The sequence below is a fragment of the Kogia breviceps genome, chromosome 5, assembly GCF_026419965.1.
Source record: "Kogia breviceps isolate mKogBre1 chromosome 5, mKogBre1 haplotype 1, whole genome shotgun sequence".
Lineage (NCBI taxonomy): Eukaryota > Metazoa > Chordata > Mammalia > Artiodactyla > Physeteridae > Kogia > Kogia breviceps.
In genome coordinates, this window is record NC_081314.1 from 80,207,497 (window position 1) to 80,232,042 (window position 24,546).

General features: G+C 50.5%; 2 protein-coding genes across 2 annotated transcripts in view; one reads left to right on the forward strand and one right to left on the reverse strand.

Annotated features, from left to right (window-relative positions):
* Nucleotides 1-11,979, forward strand: part of ITGB5 (integrin subunit beta 5) — a 116,013-nt gene extending 104,034 nt beyond the window's left edge. Inside the window, exons 11-15 of the mRNA XM_059064370.2 lie at nt 2,378-2,600; nt 6,614-6,717; nt 8,929-9,048; nt 10,386-10,552; nt 11,297-11,979. Of these exons, the coding sequence (XP_058920353.1) occupies nt 2,378-2,600; nt 6,614-6,717; nt 8,929-9,048; nt 10,386-10,552; nt 11,297-11,392 (710 nt within the window). The 3' untranslated portion in view covers nt 11,393-11,979. The remainder of the gene's footprint in view (nt 1-2,377; nt 2,601-6,613; nt 6,718-8,928; nt 9,049-10,385; nt 10,553-11,296) is intronic.
* A 4,429-nt stretch (nt 11,980-16,408) lies between these two features.
* Nucleotides 16,409-24,546, reverse strand: part of UMPS (uridine monophosphate synthetase) — a 60,910-nt gene continuing 52,772 nt past the window's right edge. Inside the window, exon 6 of the mRNA XM_059064402.2 lies at nt 16,409-22,821. Coding sequence (XP_058920385.2) covers nt 22,652-22,821 — 170 coding nt within the window. The 3' untranslated portion in view covers nt 16,409-22,651. The remainder of the gene's footprint in view (nt 22,822-24,546) is intronic.

Below are 24,546 nucleotides of genomic sequence, written 5' to 3' on the forward strand. Positions count from 1 at the left end.
CAGCTGGCAGCATACTGTTGGTGAAATGGGGGTGGTAAGTGGATGGATGTTCTCTGTACAGTCCTTTCAACTTGGCTGCAGGTTTGGAATTGTCATAATAAAATGTTGGGGGGGAAAATCACCCTGACAGTGAACCATTTTAATTTAAAACAGCCTCTTGACCAATGTCCTGAGGCCGAGAGTTACAGAGTTGTACAGATTGGATCCATTTCATTTGTGAAGACTTCCTGTGGTGGGTGGTTTCCTGCTTGCCAGGGCTGTTCAGGGATTGGTGGAGAGGAAGGGTGTGCAGGCCTCCCTCCCTGGGGTGAGTTGTGCTCTCTGCTACCCTTTCTGCCCCACCGTGTAACCCACGAGCAGGGGCGCTGCTCTCTCCTGTGGCCCACACATCACACGCCAGCTTCCAGGCAGTTAAACTACACTCCACAGCCTCCTCCTGGCTGGGGTCTGGCTTTCCTCACCTCTCCCAGAGGGCTGCCATATGCCTCGGCACTGGCTGTGAAGTGGGAGGGTGCTCTCGCCCAGCACAGTATCTGCTGGGGCTCTGAATCCCTGGGCTGCAGAGAGGCTGCCCCGCATGCATGGGAGGGAGGGGAGGACTGGTGGCTCCAGATGGCCCCCCTGCCTCCTGCAGATTCTAGGCTCTCCAGAGCAGACAGGTTGGGGAGGGGGACAGGAAGGAAGTGGGGGGTGAAGAGGCTCTCTGGAGTTAGGTCCTGACCTGAATTGTAGGTCACACTCATTGGTGGTCTCAGAAGGTGCTGAGGTCCAACTACAAGGATAACTGACTCAGGAGCAGGAATAAAATGCAAGGCGCCCCTGTCTGATGCCATCCCCTGCCTGCCTGGTCTCCTGCTAGTATGTCAGTGGGTTCTCAGTAAATACAAATTCTTGGTCCTATTAATATTAGCCTTAGCAAAATGGCATGAGAAAGGACAATATGCTGCAGTGATAGTATAAGGAAGATTTTTAAAAATTAAGTGCCATCTGTAGCACTGCTTTCTGCCTCTGTTAGCAAAAAATAGAGAATCCACTAACTATCAGGCTCCTGGCCCCCTTGGAGGCTGGTGCTGTCCGTGCTTTGCACTGTCCAGCGTGCACACGCGCGTGCCTGGTGCACACACTTACTCAGTCCTCTGAGCCCAGCAGCTCCCCTGCCCTTGACGCCTGCAGAACTGGGAGGGGATGCCCAGCTCCTCCTCCCTTGCAGGCTGTGGAAAGGATTCCTCCTGCAAGGGGGGAGCGGGGCCCCCCAGCTGGTTCTCATCTTGATTAGTGCCTACTCTGTCCTCTTCTCCTGAGAGGCCACGGATCCTGGAGTTCAGACCGTGGGCCCTGGAGCCACACTCCCCGGTTTGGGTCCTGGCTCTGCAGTCGCTAGCTGTCTGACCGTCCGCAAGCCGCTTCATCCTTCCGTGTGTCCGTTTCATCACTTGTGCGCGTGGGATCGTTGTTAAGAATTCATCGAGTTCGTGCGGTAAAGCCTGACACGTGCGTAGCGAGTTCGGTGTTAGCCGCTGCCGTCCCCCGTACCTGCTCCTGAGTCATCCGGCTCTGGCCCGCGGCTCCAAGGCCAGAGCAAGAATCAGCGTCTCACTGAGACTGAGGGGCCACAGCTATGTTGGTTTCCTTTGTGGCTGTGTTAGGGTACCGCAAATTTAGCGACTGAAAACAACTCAGATGTGTTCTTTTCTGGAGGTCAGAGTCTGAAATCGTTTCCTCTGGCTAAAGTTGAGGTGGCAGCAGGGCCGCACTCCCTCTGGGGCTCTGGGCGAAGACCCTTCCCTCGCCTTTTCCGTCTTGCGGGGCTGCGTTCCTTGCATTCCGGGCTCCTCGAGGTCTCCTCCTCCATCTTCAAAGGTGGCAGCGAACCATCTTGCTTCTCCTGTCCGTCGCCACCACCTTCTGTAGTCACATCTCCCCATGCCTTCCTCTCATGTGGACCCTTGTGGTGGCACTTAGGGCCCACCTGGATAATCCGGGAGAATCTCCCCCGTCTTAAAATCCTTCACTAATCACATTGCAAAGTCTCCTTTGCCATACGAGGTCACATTCACAGGTTCTGGGGCCATTAATCACGTAACACGGGAGATAGGAAGAAGCTCTCTGGTGTCCTGGGCCTGTGGCACGACTTGGCCAAGTTCTGGACTGACTTGGAGCAGTGCTCAGCCCAGCCAGGCCACACACACTGCCCGGTCTCCCTGCTGTCACCCTGTGTCAGCACCAGGCCCTCTTTGTCTGCCCAGACGGACTGCGAGGGCACAGTCGGCATCTCATTCTGTTGGATCCCCAGCGTCTGGCACACGGCAGGCGCTGGGCGGTTGGTTGTGTGTCCATGTAAGCAGGCAGGCGCTGATGTGCCATGTGTGTCCTTTAGGCCACGGCGACTGTCACTGCGGAGAATGCAAGTGCCAAGCAGGTTACATCGGGGACAACTGTAACTGCTCGACAGACATCAGTACGTGCCAGGCCAGGGATGGCCAGATCTGCAGTGACCGCGGGCACTGTGTCTGTGGACAGTGCCAGTGCACGGAGCCAGGGGCCTTTGGGGAGACATGTGAGAAGTGCCCGACCTGCCTGGATGCTTGCAGCACCAAGAGGTAAAGCGCCGCCCCCTACACAGCCCTCCACCCACCCCCAACCCCAGCATCTCCCCCAGACCAGGCCTGTCAGTCTTCAGGGCTGGCCAGCCTCTCACCCCCGCCATCTCCTGCATCTTCCCCACCCAGCCTTGCTGGGGATCGAAACTCTTACTAACATTAACTAGAATAGGGTCTTTGAAACACTGGTTCTATGGGGATTTTGTAAAAAAAACAAAATCAAAACATAACAACAACAACAAAAAGTTATTCTGTTCCTAAACAAGTTTAGAAGTTATAGGATTACTGAGTTAAATGAAATTAAACTGATTTTAGTACCAAAATAGCATCTTCTTGAGCCTTTAGTGTGTCACTGAGTTGTTGGGTTTTTGTTTTTTTTTTTTTCCGGTACGCGGGCCTCTCACTGCTGTGGCCTCTCCCATTGTGGGGCACAGGCTCCAGACGCGCAGGCTCAGCGGCCATGGCTCACGGGGCCCAGCCGCTCCGCGGCATGTGGGATCTTCCTGGACTGGGGCACGAACCCGTGTCCCCTGCATCGGCAGGCGGACTCTCAACCACTGCGCCACCAGGGAAGCTCACACTGTGTATTTTAAAAGGACATTAAGCATGCATCTTTCTTCCAAATGAATTTGACCTCCTGCCCCATTAACATCTCCCAAACAATGTTTCACAGGCTCCCCCATATGGGAAATGCTGCTTTAAACAAAACATCATCAGAAGGTAAATTGGACAGGAGGGCACCCGACCTAGATAAGGCAAGCCAGGAACAAACTGCAGTGGCTTTTGAATTTTCTGCTCCATTTGTACAGATAATGGAGTGGGTCTCTGCGCTGCTGCTGAATGCAGAGATTGTCCAGACGCGGGTTCCAAGCCTCCACTGAGCCAGCCATGGGGTTACTTTCCCCTGTTGACCTCCCTTCGGCTCTGCCCTTCGCATTCTGCCAGAGTGCGAATGAGAGGGAATTAAACCAGGGAGTTATGCCATCGGGAAAGGAAGACTGACAGTTTCTCTTGAATTTTGCTAGAGAAACAGCTGTGCCATCATCAACCTTGTCCTAAGGGGCCAGGAGGGAGGGCACAGATAATCAGATACAAATAATAATACAGACGTTGTTTCTCTTTGGCTGGGAAACGCAACTGTGCAATTTTTTTTGGCAGATTTCCCTTCCAAACCCCTGGCTCGGGCTCCTAATGAGACGAGTTCATGCTCCCTGAGCAGCCGTGGCTGCCGGTCAGTCTGCGCTCAGAAACGTTCTGGGTGGCAGAACCCCTGGTTGGATGTTTGCCACAAATAATCCAGGCATGGGTAATTGAAAGCTGGCCACAGATGGAGAGACAAGATAGACAGGGCCAGATTTTATTCTGTGTAATTAGAGGGAAGCCAAGCAGAGTAAGGGAGAAGAAACACAGATCTACTTTAGACCTGCTAAGAGCAGAGAAACAACAGAAATCCAAATAGAAACATCCCAGGGGAAGGAGGAGGTTAGGATCCTGGATCTGGAGCCCAAATAGCTGTGGCTCTCTGAGCCTGGAATCGTGGCCATTATCAACATTTAATGCCTGCGGGAGGTGCCCTACCCCCAGCTCTCCCACCAGCAGAACCCTTTTGAGTATGTGCTCCCAGACCTTGGGGCATATGAGGTTGATGGGGGTCGGTGCCAAGCTAGGACAATACACATGGAACCAATAAAGGCAGATCAAGCCTGTTTCTTTCCGTCTTCCGGAGCCGCAAGGCAATATAGGGTTGGCTTAGGTCAGTTAAAAGGCCTCTTGGGAAGACCACCTTAGCTTTAAATGTGTAAAGCATTCATTTCCAAGACATAGACTTGATGATTTGTTATTCATTGAGCAATATCAGAGGAGCAAGGTGTATCTCCGGGCCACACTGACACAGTCTCTTTCATAGCCTAGTTGTCACTTTTTTTTTTTTTTTAAACAAAGTACCTTTGATAGTGCCTTATTTCAGGCTGTTTTTCTACTTGCTGCTTTGCTGAGAGCCACCAGGTTTTGAATGCCTATGTTCTTTTTTTTTCTGGGCTTTCAGGGCAGTCAATCTCCACTTTCTAGAACTAACCAAACACGCTCTTCACCTTGGGTGAGTTCATATTTAGTTTCAGCTGATTTCAATTAACAGTCTCCCTGAGCAAAGTCTGTCTCAGCAACTTGTTTTGTTTCAAGGCCACACATTTTAATACGTAACTACAGTAGATCACAAGATTCAATCCAGTATGCGGAGCACACAGGTTAGACGGATTTGTCCACACGGATGATTAGGGAATGTTCCCTGGAAGCGGCCCTGTGGTTTCATGACAACAGGGCGTGCAGATGGAGGGCTCAGTGAATCCTAGCGGAGACCGGAAGCAGCCGCCTTTCTTTGCAGTGTGTTAATCCACGGGTGGAGGAGGGGCGGTGGCATCAGCGTGAATGACCAGAGCTGGAGCCACGCCTCCTGGTGCCCAGCCAAGTCTCAGTTGCCTGCCCGCTGGGGCTCTGGCCTCAGGAGAAATGCAAAAATTACCTACTTGTTTAACTTCAGAATGTTTCCATGAAGTCATTACCAGCAGAGTGGGATTTTGTGGCCAATCCGAGGATAGTTGGATTCTTAAGCATATTAGGACCCTGGTAAGAAAGTCTTACCTACGTTCCCTCCACAATCTACTCACTTGCCCATTCCTCCTCAATGTTCAGAAAGTGGAGTAAGGACTCAGGGAGGGACTTGACAGAGAGGCAGGTACCTGGGTGCTGGACCCTGCTGTCACTGATTCCTCACTTCCCTCGCCTGTAAAATAGGGCAACTTAATGAAACTCTCCCAGCTCCCTTCAGGCCACAGTTTCTGCCCCGGAAACATAATAACTGGTCTCTCCATCCCACGGAATTTTAAAATGATACTAATAACGGCAATGCATTGTGATGGTACAACCCTCCATATTTTTGCCAGGGAGCTTTCTAGACACGCAGCCCCTTTGGTCCCCACAGGCCTGTGGGGTAGGTTGGGCTGCTGTCCCCCCATGTGGCTGAGGCTCTGTGAGGCTCCCCTGCCCTCGGGTGCCAGGGCACAGCAGCAGGGAGGCAGCGGCCCTCCCGGCACACTTGGCTCTGGAGTCCTCACCCCATTTCCTGGGGAAACCTCTGTTTTGGGGTCTCTCTTGCCGGCCACTGAGCACCATCACTTCAGAAAGTTCCAGCACGTTTCCCCATCAGCTGGCTGTTTTTTTCCAACCCACTTCTCCCTGGAGTTGAATTCTCACCAACCCATTTATGCTCCCCCACCCCCCAGGCCCCCATAGAGGTCAGAGACCCTCTCTCCCCTCCACAACAAGCTTTACGGACCCTTAGAGCTTAGCTCCCCTGCCAGGTGGGCTCTGTCTGGGAGCAAGAAGGGGGCAAGGGCCTGAGAGTCTCCAGGACAGTGGTTCTCAGCCCTCACCTTTTCTCAGAATCCCCAAGAGCACAGGTCCAGCCCCAGAGATTCGGATTCCATGGGTGTGGTGGGCCCAGGCAGTAGTGTTTTGTCTTGAAAGCCCACCCAGAGAGATAAATGTGCCGAGAACCCTGCCTGGGTGATGGTCTCCTGGTAGGGATCCTGGGAATTGGGGCCATGGGGGGTGGTGAGGACCCCTCTTTGAGGCCAGGAACACTTTTTTATCTTCAGAAACTTCTTGTTTGGGGCAGACTCCTCAGTGAGGCATTTGATGCACCAGAGTGCAGATGGATTTGGCTCCTGGTGTCAGAATTTGAAAGGTTTCCAACCTGCAACTTGACATGTGTACCAGACATGCTTCTAAACCCACATATGTTCCTCCAAGAGCTCTTGGACTTCCCTGCATGATAGCAGCAAGAAGGACAGAGCAGAAATGTTCCTTGAGGCCAAACATCTGAACATGGGAGAAGTTAAAACCTTCAGGGGCTTGCAGGAGGCCTGGGACCTGCAGTCTTGGGACATGCAGTCAGTTACATGTGTGGAGCTACTACCCAGCATCTAACACCCACATTTATTGCCTCTTTTCCAAAGAGATTGTGTTGAGTGCTTGCTGCTTCACTCAGGGAGCTCAGTTGACAACCAGACCTGCCAAAACCTGTGCAAGGATGAGGTGATCACACGGGTGGACACCATCGGTGAGTGTGGGCAGCTGGCCCCTTTTGGATCTTGGCAGACGTGTAGAGACTTTCTCCCTCGTGGGGACGATCTTCAGGGCTGCCTGGCAGACAGGGGGGTAGTTTTAACCTTGAGTTAGGAAGCAACCTCAGTGTCCTTGACTAGTCCTTGCTGGCTCCCCAAGAGGACTTGGAGTACCTGTGTTAGGTCATAGGTTCTGGGCTCTCCAGGGTGTAAGACCTTCCTGTTCTTAAGTATCTGTCCCATCCCTGAAGCCTAGTCCCTTCCTACATCTTCTCCCAGGCTTCCTGAGAAGTTGGTATATTAGTTAGAATAAATACTGTTAGCTGCTACAACAAACGAACCCCAAACCTCAATGACTTAACAAAATAAAAGTCAGTTTGTCGCTCACTCGAAGTCCAGTGAAGATGTCCCTAGTTGACAAGGCCTCTCTGTGCTCCTTCGGGAGCCCAGCTACCCTCTAGATTGTGTTCCCACCCTCCCCCAGGTCCTCAGAATTCTCTCCATTGAATCTGCAGATGGGGAAAGATCATGGGGGAGGTTTACATGGGTGGCGCCTGGAAGTGGTGCACACAACATCCCCCCGACCCGGAGCTCAGGCATCCAGCCACGTTTACTGCAAGGATGGCGGGAAATGTTGTCCAGCTGTGCCCAGGAAGCTGGGAAACCATGTTTGGTGACCAGCTAGCCAGTCTCTGGCCTCAGCCCAGTGCAGCTCTCGCGATGCTCTGCCAGCATTAGATGAGGCAGAGCTCACATTCTGTCCGAATGAACCTGGGATCGAGTGCTACCCTGGCTCTTCCTGGTTCCTACAGGTCTCCCCACTCCTTTTTCCCGCCTTCCTGATCTTGAGTGATGCTCTGGCCGAATCATGGCCCCTGAGATGGCCAAGTCATGTATTCCGCCAACACATATTCATTGAGCACCTACTGTGTGCCAGGGCTTGTACCACATCAGGGAGCCCCTGCCCCGCCCTCCCCAAATCTGGCCTCTCATGCCTGTTTTCCTGCCCTGCTTCTGTCTTGTGACTTGAGGTCTGGCTCACAGCCAGTTCTGACTGCAGACCTGGGGCCGTTGCCCCCTGACTAGGCACCCACAGAAAGATGGTGATGCCTTCCCCGGCCCACTGGCTACTTTCTCGCTCTGGAGCAGATGCAGCCGTTCACGCACAGCTGCCTCTCAGTCTGTCCCTTTGTCATGAATCAGTTGCTTCACAGAGAAGGTTTCTGTGCGCATTCACCAGTTATCCTTTTCCTGCCTTCCCCCAGGCATTTTCATACCCATGCTCACTCACACTCACGCAGACCAGGCTTAGGATTGGGGGCCGAGAGAAAATGCCCCGGCCTCCGTGTCTGATAACCACTCAAAATTGTCTGGTTCTAGGTGGAGACTCCTTCGAGCAACAGGGTTACAAAAGGCAGAGCTAGAAAGCATTTCGTGTCACAAAATAGCCCACAGTTGTTACTCAGGACCAGTGGGTCATTCCCTTACCACCCGCCTCTCTCTTGCTTCACACTCTCCCCCGCTTCCTTTCCACCCTGGAAATCAGTCTAACCCTGTCCCAGGGGAGGCTTGGAATGCAGACGATGCCTGGTGGGGCGGGGGGTGGGGTGCGGTGGGGAGTGGGGTTGGTGATACCTTCCCCTCAGGTAACAGCCGCGTGGGGATGCAGGCGCTGAGGCAGCTTGGGGAAGGGGGCTTCTTACTGTAGGGAGAGAGGCCAGCGGTGGGCACCGTGGTGAGAGGTGCAGTCTCTCATCCACCCATCCTCCTTGCCGCGTGGGCCTTTTTGGTTTCTCATCTCAGGAAAGTGCCGCCGCCTCCTGGCCTCTGCAGCCGGCTCTCAGCCAGGTAGACTCAAGCGTGAACTCTCACTCAGGCCTCCGCGGACAGCAGGATGGCCCTTTCTTTTCTTTACCCAATTCCGTTGCCCAGTCCCGCCCCAGCAGCAGCGCCCCCTCTCCTTTCACCCCAATGAGCCTTCGGAGGCCTCCCTCGCGTGGAAGGGAATTCATGTCCCCAGCGCAGCCTAACTTAGCGCTGGGCCTGCTTTCTTGATGTGAGAAATTCATTTTTAAGGTCCAGCCTTCCCTTTAAGCCTCTCTGCACCCCCTTCTCTTCTTTGCGGGGTCCGGCTCCTCACCCGTCCCTTAGCTGCTCTGCATCACTCAGAGACACACTCAGGACATTTCTGCTTGGTTTTCTTCCAGTGAAAGATGACCAGGAGGCTGTGCTTTGTTTCTACAAAACTGCCAAGGATTGTGTGATGATGTTCACCTATGCAGAGCTCCCCAGTGGGAAGTCCAACCTGACAGTCCTCAGGGAGCCAGGTGGGTGAGGGCCAGCTCTGCCTGCTCCCCCAGGGGACTCGGTTTCTGACGTATCACCCGTTCTCTCCTCACCGTCCTTTCCAAACTCTAGAGAGAGGAGGGATACAGTTCCATATAAAGATCAAGCTCTAAGGTCGCCTCTACCTGACTGCTGTAGTTTAGAAGAAAGATGGTTGTATATTTGGGGACCCATCACGGGGGCGGAGTTTGGGGGGGCCATGACTTGGGGGAATGGGAATTATGGGAGGATAGTGTCCTGTCCTGGAGGAGTGTCTCATCTTGAAGGAGGGGACACAGGGGTGACAGTAAGCACAGAACACACTTAGCCTATGTGGCTAATGGTTGTGCGAGCGTGCAGGGCAGGTCTGGACCATCCAGGCTGGGCGTCAGGAAGCCTCTGGGTACACACAGCCCTAGCCGGGCTGCTGCTTCCCGGAGTGGAGTCCAAGAAGGGCAGATGGGGTGCTGGGTTGACATTCCTGCAAGTGCCATGCCTCGCTCCCTGGGCCCCTGAGGACGGCACGCTCTCATCTAACACGGGCAATTCTGCCCCACGCTCTGGGCCCGGGGGCCAATGGCCCTTTTCCTTGGGGTAATGAGGGTTTCTAGTATGACCCCTTTCATTCTTCTCTGGTGGAGGTTGCCAGGGCAGAGGCGGGCGGTGCAGAAAAAGATCTGCTTTCTTCCTTTCAAAACATTGCAAACTGTTTTTCCAAATGGGGCTAGACCACATAATGTGCCTTCCCTGGGCCAGAGGCAGAGGGAAGGATTGTGGTCCTAGCCCAGGATGCACGCCTGTAAGAATGAGGCTCTGTTTCCAAGCGCTGTCTTTGCGGTTCTTTGAAAATAAGCGCATTTGCTCCAAAGGCTCCACACTAAGAGCTTACAAGTGTTGGCTGGCCCCCAGCCCAGCCCTTGGTGGAAGTGGCTTCATGAAACCTCCTGCTGCCCAGTCTACTCCTGAAACCATTTACGTGAAAGCTGAGACCTGGTCCGGTGTCCTGCATGGGAGGTGGGGCCGGGCTGGGGCGTGGGTGCTTCGAGCTGGGGAGATGCAGCCGTACACACAGCATGTGGGAGAAAGTGGGGCAGCCACCAAGGTTCTCCTAGACTTTGCCATTGACTTACTGTGTGGCCTTGGAACAGTGACCAGCCCTCTTTGAATCTTCCACTTTATGTGCATTGGAGAAACCTGCCTGCCACCCAGGTCTCTCAGCAGTGTGGGGCTCTCAGAGAATCCAGGGAAGGCCTCTGAGGAGAGCTGACGGGCCTAAGGTCGGGGGGTAGGGGCACGGTGATGGCAGTGGCTTTGCTCATCGTGTCCTGGTCCCCTCCAGAGTGTGGAACTGCCCCCAATGCCATGACCATCCTCCTGGCCGTGGTCGGCAGCATCATCCTGATTGGGCTTGCGCTCCTGGCCATCTGGAAGCTGCTTGTCACCATCCACGACCGGAGAGAGTTTGCAAAGTTCCAGAGTGAGCGATCCAGGGCCCGCTACGAAATGGTAAGCCAGTGGGAAGTTGGAAGTAGAAAAAATGTCAAGCTTAGCGGTCCGGCTGAGTTCAAGCAGAGGCCCACTAACGTCTTCGGGATTCAGAACAAAGAAGCGAGGACTTCCCCGGTGGTCCAGCGGTTAAGACTCTGTGCTTCCACTGCAGGGGGCTCGGGTTCGATCCCTGGTCGGGGAACTAAGATCCCACGTGCTGCGCGGTGTGGCCAAAAAGTTAAAAAGAACAAAACAAAACAAAAAACACGAAGAGGCAAAACCTGAGAGGTGGTGTGTGCCCAGTTCTGGACGTCCCGCACCAAGCCCGGGTCGGGAGGCTCACTGGCGGAGGCACTCGCCACAGCCTCGGCAGGGAGACTATGTCCAACAGTCCAGGAGAGGGTCCCACGTGCTCACAGCCTACCGCAGTGTCCGTGTGTATCTTACCTCCCCAAGCAGGCTGCACGCTCCCGAAGGACTGAGCAAGAGTGAGCACCCCTTGAATCCCCAGTGAGTGTGTTAAAGCTGCAAGGGACTTCAGAGACCATCTGACAGACACAGCTGCTCGTTTCAGAGATGGAGAGAGAAAGCTCAGGGAGGGGCAGGGCACGCTTAGAGGAGCCAGTCTTGCAGCACAAGGCTGTTGCCTTCACCCGCGGCGAGGCCCACTGCCTTCCTGGGTGACTGACCCTAGAAGGGTCTCCAACCCCGTGCGTGTGCGAATGAACTAACACATGTCCTCTTACCTCCCGTGTTCTCTAGGCTTCAAACCCTCTGTACAGAAAGCCCATCTCCACACACACTGTGGATTTCACCTTCAACAAGTTCAACAAATCCTACAATGGCACAGTGGACTGATGGCTCCTTCCCCTCAGAGGGCTGGAGGGGCAAGCGGTCAAGCCAGAGACGGACACGCTTTGGACAGCTGCTCGGCTTGAGCACGGTTCCCTGCACGGCCAAGCGCAGAGACCTTCCAGTGAGCCCACACAGGAAGGTGCCCGGCCGTGCCACCTGGCCACCCCTCCAAGCCCGGCGACAGTGCTCTAGGCTTTCCTCAGCACATCCAGCTTGTCGTCTCAATGAACTGCTGAGATGCAGGCCGCCTCTCCCTTCCAGGAGGGCTGGGCCTCCAGTCTGGCCAGATGAGAAGGCTCTTGGGAGTGTCAGAGTGAGTAAAACCCACACAGTCTGGCTTTGCTCCTGTTGATCATTTTTAAATGAAATAAAATGATCGTGCATTTATGGTATAGTTCCGATTCCTGAGAATTACCTACCTGGTGTCTCTGCCTTGCACATGGGTGTTGGTGATGGGATTACTGAGACGCCTGTTGAAGGCACATAGTTTGCAGATGTCAGCTTTCTTCCCCTGTCTGTGTTTGTTTAGTACTTTTGTAACAAAAAGGAAAGAGATTGTTTGGGATTGAAAGTAAAGATTAAAACCAAAAGAGTTTGTGTTTGCCTGACACTCTTTACGACGTGCACGTTCCTTTCTGAAGTGGATGGTGCCCCAGCGGGGACTGATTGTGCAGATGAAGAAGGGTCAAGATGTGGCTTCCACACACAGTCCCTTCTTGCACATGATTATTGACAACAATTTCCTTCCAGTGCCCTCCCCGGCCAAAGTCCTGTACGCCCAAAGCACAAAACCCATTTCAGCTGTCCTTCCCTGCAGGGCCCTTAAGTCCCCTCTGTTCTCGTATCTGAGTCAAAAGTTATCTGCAAATAGGAATCCCTCGTTTATAGAAGAGGAAACAGATTGCTAGAGAGGGGCAGTAGCTTTCCCATGTGTCACAAGGCTAACTAATGACAAGCTGGTACAAAGAACCAGGTCTCAGGTGCAGTGCCGGCCTCCTGCTACCTGCTCCTTTTTGTAAAGTCTCTTTCACTAATCACTTTGCTGCTTCTGGCATCACTTCAAGGCTGTTGGGCTTTCATCCCAGATTCATCTGTTCTCAGCTTGGACCAAGTTCCCTTTACTTCATTTTGGCAAACACAAAGACAAATGCCTATCAGTAAACAGCCTATTTATTACCTGGGGCAAATATGAACAGATTCTGTGTTTCTTTTGTCCTGTGTAATTAGGATGAAACAGAGACCTTGTGACTTGGTGAAGCTGCCTTAAATCCTTTTTGGAATAAAGCCAAATGTAGATAAATATACAAAATAGACACATGGCAGTTTTGAGACTTTTCTAAACTGAGAAAAATATGATTTCGGAGGAAACTTTGGGTTTCTCTTTTGTTTGATTGCGGGTTTCCTGGAGACACATCATTTACTTGTTCGAAGTCTCATTTTCCATCAGGCAGCTCTGTAAGGGCACAGCGTTCTTGAGCCACAGACAGAAAGGATGAGTTGCTCCAGGCTTCCACCGGATGTGGAAGTTAGGGCTATTTCCTCGGTGACACCAGATGGCTGTTGATGGAGCTGTCGCTGACAATGCCCTGCTGCCCCCTGCTGGAAGCTCTGGGAACAGCAGTTCGGAGACCTGACTCCTGAGATTCTGACCCAGGGTGTGGTTCCCTAACTTCTTTCCTCTGGTGATTTGGCCATGCCCTCACCGCCCCCAGTTAACACAGGTAACAGAGCAGGTGGGTTGCAAAGCTCTCTCAAACCGAGGGCTGATAGGCATTTTCTGTCGTTGCTGGGCTGTGGAAGCACACAGGTGGGAGTGACCTCCTCGTTGTGTGGCCGCAGGGACCCCTGCAAGGAGCACCTGGTGGTCTCTGGAAAATTCTTTACTCGTATCTGTTTGGAAAGATGATCAGTAATGTGCTTGTTTGTTGGAAAGGAAGAGTGGGGAGGGACTATTTACCTTTAATATCAATCTATGTTGATTTAATACAGATTTCCAAATGGTACTTATTTTTATCGATTGATATTTTAACAATTTACTTTTCTAATGCAAAAGTAGTGCTTGGAAAAGATGGAAATAAAGAGGTCATAAAGAAATCAAAAATCTTTTATAATCATACCACACAGAGGTAACGACTCTTGCCCCCTTTTGGGGGACTACGTCTTGGTCTTTTTTTCTCTGCATATGTGTGTAATTTTAACCAAATCAGGATTATGCTGTCACTCTTTTAAAGAGAACTGGGGATTCTCATTCCTCTTGGTTGACTGGTAATTAGACAAACTAAAGTAACTAACAGCTGCCTCTTCTCGGAAGACGTGTTTTTTAATTTGCTTAATTAGGATCAAAGCTGGAGTTGATTATCATGAAACTCTTGGGATGAATTTCAGGTAACAGCTAACAGATGGGAAGATCAGAGGGGAGGAGAGAAGGTCCTTTTCTCTGTTCACGTGACATCTCTGAACTGAAAAGCTCCTCCCTCACCGGAGAGCTCTCGGCAGGAGTGCGGGGCTCCTGTTGCTTCTGAGAGGGGCACCCTGGTGGACTCAGCTTCCGCAGCCCTTTTGCGCCTGGCTGGGACTGGGCAGTGGAGCAGAGGAGGAGGGCAGCAGCATGGAGGAAACTCAGGAGGAGGTAAGAGCCTCGGAGGCGTCCCTTGTGGACGTGTGGGACCCGCTTGGGAGCTTGTCCATTGGTGGCTGTCAGCGTGCCCGTGAATGTGGCGCGCCCGTCCCTCTCGTCCTGGTGGGGGTGCTGACGAGGCTTGGCTAGGTCTCCCCCTCCCCCCCAGCGTCTGTCCTCACCCAGCTGAGGGGTTCCAGACTTCTCAGGCAGGACGGGGCGCCATTTTGACCCTCGGGAGAAGATGGAAGTGGAGGCAGGAGAATGAGAGAGACGTTTGAACAGGTGGTGGTGCTGGGAAGGGAGAGCTCGTTCTTCTCAGCCCGCATGGTTCCTCCAGCCCATCTTGCAGCTTTGCGAGGGATGGTCACTGCCCGGCCGGCCCCGGCTGACAGAGCCGCCTCCAGGATGGGTTGGGTGATGTGTCACAGTGAGATAGACGGTCTTCATATCCAACTGGTTTCTCCGGAGTTCAGTGCTGGGACGTTCGATGCTTCCTTTTGTCGTAGCATGGGACTTGTATAATCTGGCCTGTTTTGGTGTCTTGATTGTTAGGAGGCTGGGAACTAAATGCCAGGAATTGGAACCTACCTCCAGTTCTTATTGGGATCCCCCTCCTCTCCACTGAATCCCGCCCCCTCCACTGACCCTTATCCTTGCCCTGCCTCCCCCTCCACACACGCTTTCTGATCCTTCTGACGAATGTCCTGCTGCATAGTGTCTTCATTTTAAGTGGCCTCAAAATTCTTGCAAAAAGGCAAGCTCTAGGGGCTTCCCTGGTGGCGCAGTGGTTGAGAGTCCGCCTGCCGATGCAGGGGACACGGGTTCGTGCCCCAGTCCGGGAAGATCCCATATGCCGCAGAGCAGCTGGGCCTGTGAGCCATGGCCGCTGAGCCTGCGCGTCCGGAGCCTGTGTTCCGCAACGGGAGAGGCCACAACAGTGAAAGGCCCGCGTACCACAAAAAGAAAAAAACAAAAAAAGGCAAGCTCTAAACTGTAAGTAACCATAAGTAACCACAGGGTCACACGCCGAGGGGGTGACCTTCTAGGATAGGAGTTCTTTAAAAGCACTTTGTGTCGGTGACACTTTCAGGGTTCTAGTGAACGCTACAGAACCCTTGTCAGAATAATGCTAATACGTGTGTAAACGGGGAACATGTTACAAGGTCTGGGCCTATTTATTAGGGCAGCTGGTTACCATTTACCATCTTGGTTTGACTTCAGAACCCCCCTGGAAGGCTCACCAATTACAGCTTCATTGGTCCTACCTGCACAGACTATCAAACGCCTGAGACAAAAGCAGCCTCTCTTCATTTAACCCTCACGGTATTCAGGGAAGGGATTTCCCCGTCTTACTAAGGAGGAAATTGAGATCGGTTCCCCCCCCTTGGAGAGAAGGTTGGCAAGTGAGACCCCAGCTCAGGGATCCCTACTGTAGGTCGATGCTCTTTCCTCTGTGTTGCACCCTCTGGGAAAAGCAAGACTGTTGTTTCTTATCTCAGAACTCTGCGGTATGACTAGAGAGTCATCTGAATTTCTGCCTTGGAGGCACATCTCTACTGAAATTAAACAAAGTACCTCTACGTGCAGATGGAGAGATTATAGAATCTCTCTTCCCCTCCTCCTTCTTTGAATCTTTTTCTCTTGTCCTCACCTTATAAGCAGTCTCTGGTATACGCGTGGTGACCAAAAATCCAGGTACAGTTCAAGGAACTTTTCTATTTAAAAAGTGAGGGGGGAAAAATGACGGAAGATGACAACTGACACACATTTCATGATTCCTGGCATAAAAGTTCAACACTTTAAAGACTCTCTTCCACGAGGTGACCATGGGTTGGTGCGGGCACTGGTTTGTGGCTCATTTCTCTGCTGGTCCAGCCAGCCCTGCGGGAATGGAATATTTGTATGAGTGGTTGTATGTGATGGTTGGCATTCACACCCTGGCCTGTGACCATAAAACAATATTTTAAAACCTACACTGAACAGAACCCACCACAAGTTGCACCCATGGGAGGGTCCCACGTGGGTGGGAGGGGAGAGCTGGGCAGAGGCCCCAGGAGAGATGGGGAGACCGGGGCTGCCTTGCTCTCCGCCTGCTGAGCTGTTCCTGAGGGCTCATTCCTGCTCAAGCCTCAGGGACTGTAGGCTTGACCTGAGTTGGGAGACATCCCCTATTGCATGGACCTGGAGTTTAAAAGGGGAAGAAGGCAACAGGAGGGAGGAAGAGGGGATGCTACAGCCCAAGAGTAGACCACAGGGGTTTGGGGAAGTCTGAGGGCAGCAAGGTGGCAGGGGTGAGGGCGGAAGAGAAAAGCATAAGCAGGGGAAGGAGATTGGAGACTGATGAGGCTGTTTTTCCCTGAGCAAATTCTATGAGGCGAATAAGACTCTCCAGGCTATCATTCAGGTGTGCAAAAACCATTTTTATTATTTCTTTTTAACATCACCATCTCTATTCAAGTGATGACAGAAAACAAAGTTACTGGTTAAAGAGGGACAGCGTCTTGTTAATCACAGTCGTTTCAGGGTCCCCTGCGCCCCACGCTGCAGGCTAAGTGCAGCAGCATGACATTGGAGGCCGGCCCACAGAGCTGCCTGTGCACACGGCACCTGCTCAGACATCACTGTCCTCTTCAGGACCACTTTCTGCTGAAATGTCCCTACCTGGTGGCGGGGAGAGCCTTCAGGCCCACCAGATCTGTTTCTCAGCTAACTCCCATGCCCTTTTCAGGGAAATGCGGCTTCTCCATCATGTTATACGGAGCCACAGAAGCTCAGGCTGCCTCAGCCGCATGTGGCCTCCAAGTCCACTGCCACGCTCCATGCTGGGGTGGGTTTTCTGGCGTCACTGCTCTCCTGGGCTCCTCCTAGAAAAGTGAGGCCCAGAGCTCCTCTGCTGTCTGTGCCTCTTTTTTCCTCCCTCCCTCCCTGCCTGGGGTGGGGATTCCGTACCACAGCCCACCCCAGTATCTGACTGTGTCCACCCCTCCACCTTCTGTTCCTCTCCCCGGGCCTGAGGAACACTCCTCCCCCTGCTCCCTCGGTGGGAAGGAGAGAGGCAAACGTTCTTCCAAACCAGCCCTTATGTCAAGACCTTGAACTTTAAAAGTTAAAAAATAGTCTAATTGTTTTGTTTCTCTTTGTATTTCCATTGTGGCATCCCTTTCCTGAGGCACAAAGGCTGAGTGTGAGCTTGGAAGGGCTATGGAGAGAACAGATTGCAGAGGGAAAAAAAAAATCACTTGATAATTCATTCAAAGCCAGATTACAAACGTTAAAGGTCCTAGGATCTAAAAAAAAGATATAGCATCCTATGTCCTATAATCCAAAATAAAACAGCATTTAATAAAGATAGCATTAACTATAAAATAAAGAACCCTAAGGAGTCCTGATTCCCATCCCTTTTTAAAAAAATACCAGATTCCTTCAAAAACATGTTTTGGTATCCCTGCCCCACTGGTCCTTAGCCCATACCCAGTCAGCCAGGGCCGCTGATGACACCTATCACGTCCATCCGCTAAGGGGTGGAGGAAGCAAACTGCAGAGTCCACGGTTACCTACTGGCTGACAGTGGGCTCACTACTGAAGCACAGTATTCCCTCAAGAGTCAAGTGGCTGTTTCTTTTGGAGAGATCTCTGAAAGCAGCCGCAGGTGAAGGCAGGGAAGTTAGACTTGGTGGAGTCAAGCTTTTGTCCTCCCGGTGACCAGGGCTAGACGTGGGGCGCCGCAGCACACTATTAGTTAGTTACTGCTGCACAATCCCCCACCCCGAATCCCATGGCGTCCAGTGACGAGCACTGGTTGCCATGCTCACAGGCTCGCGGACCAGGTGGAGCCCCCAGGCATCAGACTGCGGAAGGCTGGTGTGGGCTCTGCTCCGCTCTTATTCTCCTGGGACATGTGGGCTAATCAGGGCATGCTCTTCTCTTGGTGGCAGAAACACAAGTCTAGACTCGGAACTGGGACCCTGACCCCTCCCCCCACATTCCATTGGCCAGAGAAACCTACACAGCTGAGTCCAACATCAGTGGGTTGTGGAAATGCTCTCCACCTCAAATGGGAGGAAATGCTGAGTCGTAAGGCAAAGTGTATGGATTCAGGGAGGAAGGAAGGATGGGGACGTTAACAGAATTGCCACTTGTTTTGGTACTTTCTATTGAATCCTGGTAGTAATGAAGTTGTGACTGAGGGGGAAGGAAAGACTGGCTGCTGTCTCTTAGGATGGTATGAAGTCCTTTTGAAAGTTTAGTTTGGAAACTAAGTTCTGTAATGACTGGGACGATGTATGTCAGGTTCACTCCCTGTGTTCAATAAATATTTGATTAAATGGTGAAAGAACATTATATGTATAGTATGTATCTGCATGTTGATAGAAAGGGGGACAAAGTTGAATGTATCTACCTTACAGAAACGGGATAAAAAGCGTAATAACAAAAGTATCAAATCTGAGGGTAACCACAGGGATTCTAGTCCTTACTCTGCCTGTAATTGGCTCTTCTGTAACCTTGCGTGAATCGTTTCCCAATGGGACTCAATTTCATCTGTGAAATGGGGTGATCAGATTAGATGATCTCTAAGGAGCTTCCAAAATCAGTTTCCTAAGATTCTGGGATATAGTCACTGCTTCAGCGACTGACAGGTCCCATTTTTATTGGCCAGATACCCCTACTCTGCCTTGCACTCCCGGCCTCCCTCAAGGAGCCTTTTCAGAGGCACATGCTCAGTGCCTCTCACTCACTGGTGTCGATATGAGTCAGCGCACTGAGGTGCACCATGAACACTCACAACCAGGCTGCTACAGCCCGACAGGGGACCACGTGGCTGGGCTCAGGATTCCTGGTTGTGACAGGCCTTTCTCAGGGTCTGTGGATGTCACTACCTGTCTCCAAGCTTCCCGTGTTACAGATGACAGTCTGCTACTAGTTGGATTCCTTTCACTTTCCAAGTATTTTATTGCTCTAGATGTTTGTAAAATTTCCCATCTTTGAAGTTCAGTAATTTTGACAGGATGTGCCCAGGTGTATGCCTTTGTCCACAACACCTGCCTAGAAATCACTGGGCCCTTTGCTTCTGCAGACTCAAGTATTTTTTCAAACTGGGGAAAATTTCTTCAGTTATTTCTGTAAATATTTCCTGTCCTCCCATTGTCTTTTCCTCTTTATATTCAGGAATGTGTTCTGTAAGCCTCTCATCTACTCCCTCATTATTTCTTTGTCCCTTTGTTCTGAATTTTGGTATTTCGTCCCTTTGTTCTGAATTTTGGTATTTCCTCCAGTTGATCTTCTTGCCCACAGATGTAGTTCTGAATATAATCATACCATCTTAAAATTTTTCCATCACATTTTCACATTCAAAATGAAAAATTTCATTTTAATCCCCCCTCCCCCCAAAACACACAAATTGTCATCTTGTTTTTGTTATTCGGAAGCAGGTCTGCTTCCTGTGGCAGTTCCCCTTCACCAGAAGGCACCTACCTACGCTTGCATTCATTCAGAAACATTGCTGGGCCCGTTGCAGGTGCAGAGATACTGCACTGAACACGAGGTGAAATCCCTGCTCTCTTGGAGCTAACACCTGTTTCAGGTGGTTTTCTTTGCTTTCCTCGCCTGGTTGCTGGATTTCCTCAGGTATTTTCTTTCTTTTGCCCACTCCTGGCACGTAGCAGCAAACCCGTGGTTGATAGGAGGCCACAGACTGCACCTATGGGCCAGCATTCCACTGACCAAGATAGGCTGTCAGAAACCTCAGCTCCTCTCACGGCAGAAACATCCAGTTGGCCCTCTGATGTGTACATACGTGCGCGCGCGCGCACACACACACACACACACATACACACAGAGTGGGTACGCGCCCTAGTCCTTAGCCTCCCCACTCTTGCTCCTTGTGTCCACCCACCTCAAAGGAGATGATACCCCGTATCTGTTCTCTTCTTTGGAGCTCCTGGCAAAGTCTGTGGTGGTGCTTCTGGGCCTTGCCTACGCAGGCATGGCAGCACTGTGCTAGGAGAGCTGGCTGAGTGTTGCGTGTCCTCGGGCTGCCGCCCTCACCCTCCGTGCCCTCTTCCAGAGACTGTAGACAGTCCACATCACCATGAGTGAGGATGAGTTGGGTCTGAGGCCCCAGGCCTGTGTTGCTCAAAAGCTGATCATGAGCTGATCCCTTCACTGTTTGGTGAAGCGACTATACTTCTGTCGCTTTAAAGTAAGGAGAGCGGACCAGGTTTCTTAGGTTCTATGGCACTACACATTGACTGGCTTATGCTCTACTAAACACCCAGAGTACTGGAGGAGGCCAGTATTGATATTCTCCACTCCCATTAGTTTTACAGATGTTGTTCTGGGCACCCTGTGAAGACTGTTCCCATTTTCTTCACTAGGGCCGGTGTTGTAAGCTCAGAGCTCATGCTCTGTAAATATTTCTTGACTGAGAAAGGGCTAAACTATTAAATGCCTCTAAAATGCTTCTATGATGAATAGTCCCCTCATAGGTCCTAGACAGCCAAGTTCTTCTTTGTCTTGTCTCGATCAATTTGTGCTCTAGTTTTATTACTCCAGACTGTCTGTGCTGGGCTTAGTCTCAAGAAACATCAAAATAAGCTTAAGTACCTGTTGAAATGCAGATTTCCAGGCCTTGCCTCAAATCTGCTGAAACAGAATCTCTGATGGTGGGGCCCAGGTGATTCTTTGATGCTCCTCTGATTTCCCTTCAAGTTACCCAGAAGGGGCCCTGAGTAAGCTTCAGTAACAGAACTGCTTATGGCAGGACTTTTCTCCTGCTCTCAGCAAGAGAGAGACCCCCAAGACCATTTCATTGCAGAAGAAAAATGTGACTAACCAGGGTAGTGATGCTCTAAGTGTGGTCCCTGTACTAGCAGCATTACCACTGCCTGAGAACTTGTTAGAAATGCAAACCTTCATGTCCTATCCTTGAACTACCCAGAGTCGACGCTGGAGCTGGGCCAACATCTGATTTAATGAGATTCTGACGCATGCCGAAGTGCGAGAACCAGTGAGTCCATTAAGTGGGCACTTGAGACCTCAGGACATTACTGCTAAGGTCTCTCGGCCTTGAGGTCACCAGGACTTTTAACATATCCAAGAAATTCCCATAAGTTATTAGAAAAATTTCCACCTCTTCCTAACTTTCAGCTCCTCCAGAGTAGCCCCGAGGCCACACCTCTTCCATTTCCTCCCAGCCTTATTCCGTGATAATTTGCCTTTCCCAGCGGGAACTTCTCCAGAGCTGCAGCACTGGGACCCGAAGCTCAACTGGACTTCAGAGCAGAAGCTGTTAAGTGTAGACTCCAAGATAAGCACCCGACTTGACCTAACAGGCTTCTGACTCACGAAAGTTGAAGAGTGGGAAAGTCAGATATGGGAACAGCTGTCATCCTGAGGAAATGACAAGTGTCCTCTGACACCTGCCACTGCTTGTAGGCATGATCGAGATGAGAACGGCAAATCGGGAGTGTGCTGGTGGAATCGGAACTGAGAGCCTTCAAATGCAACTGCCACCTGGGCCTGCTCTAGAACCCCAGGGCCTTGAATGTGCAGCCAGGCCATTTCAAAATGATCACCTAAGCCCACACCCTTCACTCCCCTCCCTCTAAGATGCTTCCTGAGCAGACCAAAGAAATATAAAAATGGAGAAAATCTGTATCAGTATCGGAGCATGGGAATTGTCCAGAAACTGAGAATAATTTCTAGGAGAAAGTGCACTGGGGACCAAGTGAGAGGCTGCCTAACTGCCACACGTGTGAAGTGTCCAGCCCCACCACAGTGGAGACCCAAAAACTTCAGCTCTGTTGCTGGGCTCCTTTCTCTTCACTTCTAAATGTGAAGGCTGACATCCCTCTCTGTCAACGGCGTTTGGGACAATCATGTAGGATCCTCAAGCAAACCTCCAAATGAAACCTTAGACCTCTTGACGCTGCTGTCTTTTTAAGTAAATGAAGGAGAAGCTGGTCCATTTGTAATAGAAATAAGGCAGAAGGAATCAGTGACGGGTTCAGCACAGGTTTAAATTGCTGCCCCGGGGAAGAACTGAGTCAGAAGCCCTCTCCATGTTGAAATGAAAGCCTGATATTGGCTTCCGGGGCTCAGCTACAGTCATCTCTTGTTTCCTGCCGGGCCCTCCAGTGAGTGAGCAACGGCGGTGCTGGGAGCCAGCACCACTTGGACACCTGGGCTATTACTTTTAAGCAGAAGAGGAGGAGAACAGCTACTATTTAAATATTATTAGGGTACCACATTAGACACAGAATAAAGGACACAAGAAATGCTGCACTGGTTTTAGCCTCTTCATGACCTAAAATTTCTGTCTCACGGCAATTCAAAGAATCAAAAAGTCTGATCTAGAGATGGGGGACTTCCTCAAATGTGGAAGATTCTAACAGGACAGGCCTGTGATTGCCTAACCAACATCAGTCTCAATAAAAGACAGCTTGAAGATGAACTGATTATAGTGACAGTGCAGTGATTATAAGTCACTGAATATTTCCTGTGTGCCATGGTAACTCCAGAAGTCATTCCACACAGGAGTGGAAGAATCCAAGTAGTATTAAAGGCTGCTTATTATTTCAAGCCAGTGGCATCTCAGGAGACCATGTATCTTCAAGGCCTTCACAAAAACGTATCCAAGACACTCAAACAGCAAGTCTACTCAAATAAGCTTCCCAAGCAGCTTTTCTGTACATCTCGGCTGCTTCCAGACGATCAGCTGATGTTGTTATGCCCCGGCCCACAATGATGATATCAGAACCTCGTTTGCCAATCACTTCTTGTGGGCTGTTGTATTGCTGGCCGAGATTATCACCTACAAAACCACAAAAGTTTGTTTAATTAATAAAGGAAATCAGAAAACCTGTCATATGACTTTTCTGAAAAGTATCTAACCTGCTTTAAATAAAAATATGCTCTTGTTTACCACGCCCCTTCTACAGAGCAAGTGAATAAAAGCAGGTGAAGGGACTCCTTGGATTGGTCAGAGACCTCCACAGTGGGGATAGATACTAACCAACTCCTTTTCAATGTCTAATTTTAGAGCATTTATACTTTAACAGCATCAAAAAACAAAGAAATTTCCTATGTTGGCCAAAAATGGTTCAGTAGCAAATAAAATACGATAAAAATTGCCTCACAATTGAAGACAATTGTAGTGTACATCGCAGAAGCACTGTGACATGCTGTTGGAAAAGTCCTCACAAGGCATCTAACCTGACCACGTGTGTGAGCCAGCCTTTCCCCTCAGCCCCGCCAAGTGCTTAGATTACGTACAAACGCTAATTCTTTTTTTTTTTTTTTTTTTTTTGTGGTACGCGGGCCTCTCACTGTTGTGGCCTCTCCCGTTGCGGAGCACAGGCTCGGGACGCTCAGGCTCAGTGGCCATGGCTCATGGGCCCAGCCGCTCCGCGGCATGTGGGATCTTCCCGGACCAGGGCACGAACCCGTGTTCCCTGCATCGGCAGGCAGATTCTCAACCACTGCGCCACCAGGGAAGCCCCAAACCCTAATTCTTAATTCTGGCTTTTCTGTTCTTTTTTAAAAAAAAAATTTTTATTGAGGTGTAACTGACTTGTAACATTAGTTTCAGGTATACATCATGAGTTGGATACATTATAAACTGATCATCATAAGTCTAGTTAACATCTGTCACCTTACATAGTCACAAAACTTTTTTCTTGTGATGAAAACTTTTAAGATCTACTTTCAGCAATTTTCAAATATGCTATATACTTATATTAACAAAGTTGGCATACTGTACGTTACATCCTCGTGGACTTACTCTATAACTGGAAGTTTGTACCCTTTGACTCCCTTCACCCGTTCCATCCACCCCTACCCCACAACTCTGGGAACATCCAATCTGTTTTCTGTTGATTTTAGGTTACACATATGTGTAATCATATAGTATTTGTCTTTCTCTGATTTATTTCACTTAGCGTAATACCCTCAAGGGCATCCATCCATATTGTCACAAAGGGTAAGGTTTCATTTTTTTTTTTAAATAGATGAGTAATAGTCCATTGTATATATATACATCTTCTCTATCCACTCATACATCAGTGGGCACTTAGGTCGTTTCCATATCTTGGCTATCGTAAATAATGCTGCAACGAACATGGGGGTGCAGATATATCTTCAAGTTAGTGTTTTCGTTTTCTTTGGATAAATACCCAGAAGTGAAATTGCTGGATCAGATGGCAGTTCTACTTTTAATTTTTTGAGGAAACTTCATACTATTTTCCATAGGAGCTGCACCAATTTATATTCTCACCAACAGTGCACAAGGGTTCCCTCTTCTCCACATCCTCACCAACACTTGCTATTTCTTGTCTTTTGATAGTGGGCATCCTTGTTTTGTTTGATCATACAGAAAAAGCTTTGATAATAGCCATTCTAAGAGGTGGGAGATGGTATGTCATTGTGGTTTTGTTTTGCATTTCCCTGATTAGCAATGTTGAGCATCTTTTCATGTGCTTGTTGGCCATCTGCACATATTCTTTGGAAAAATGTCTATTCAGATCCTTTGCCAATTTTT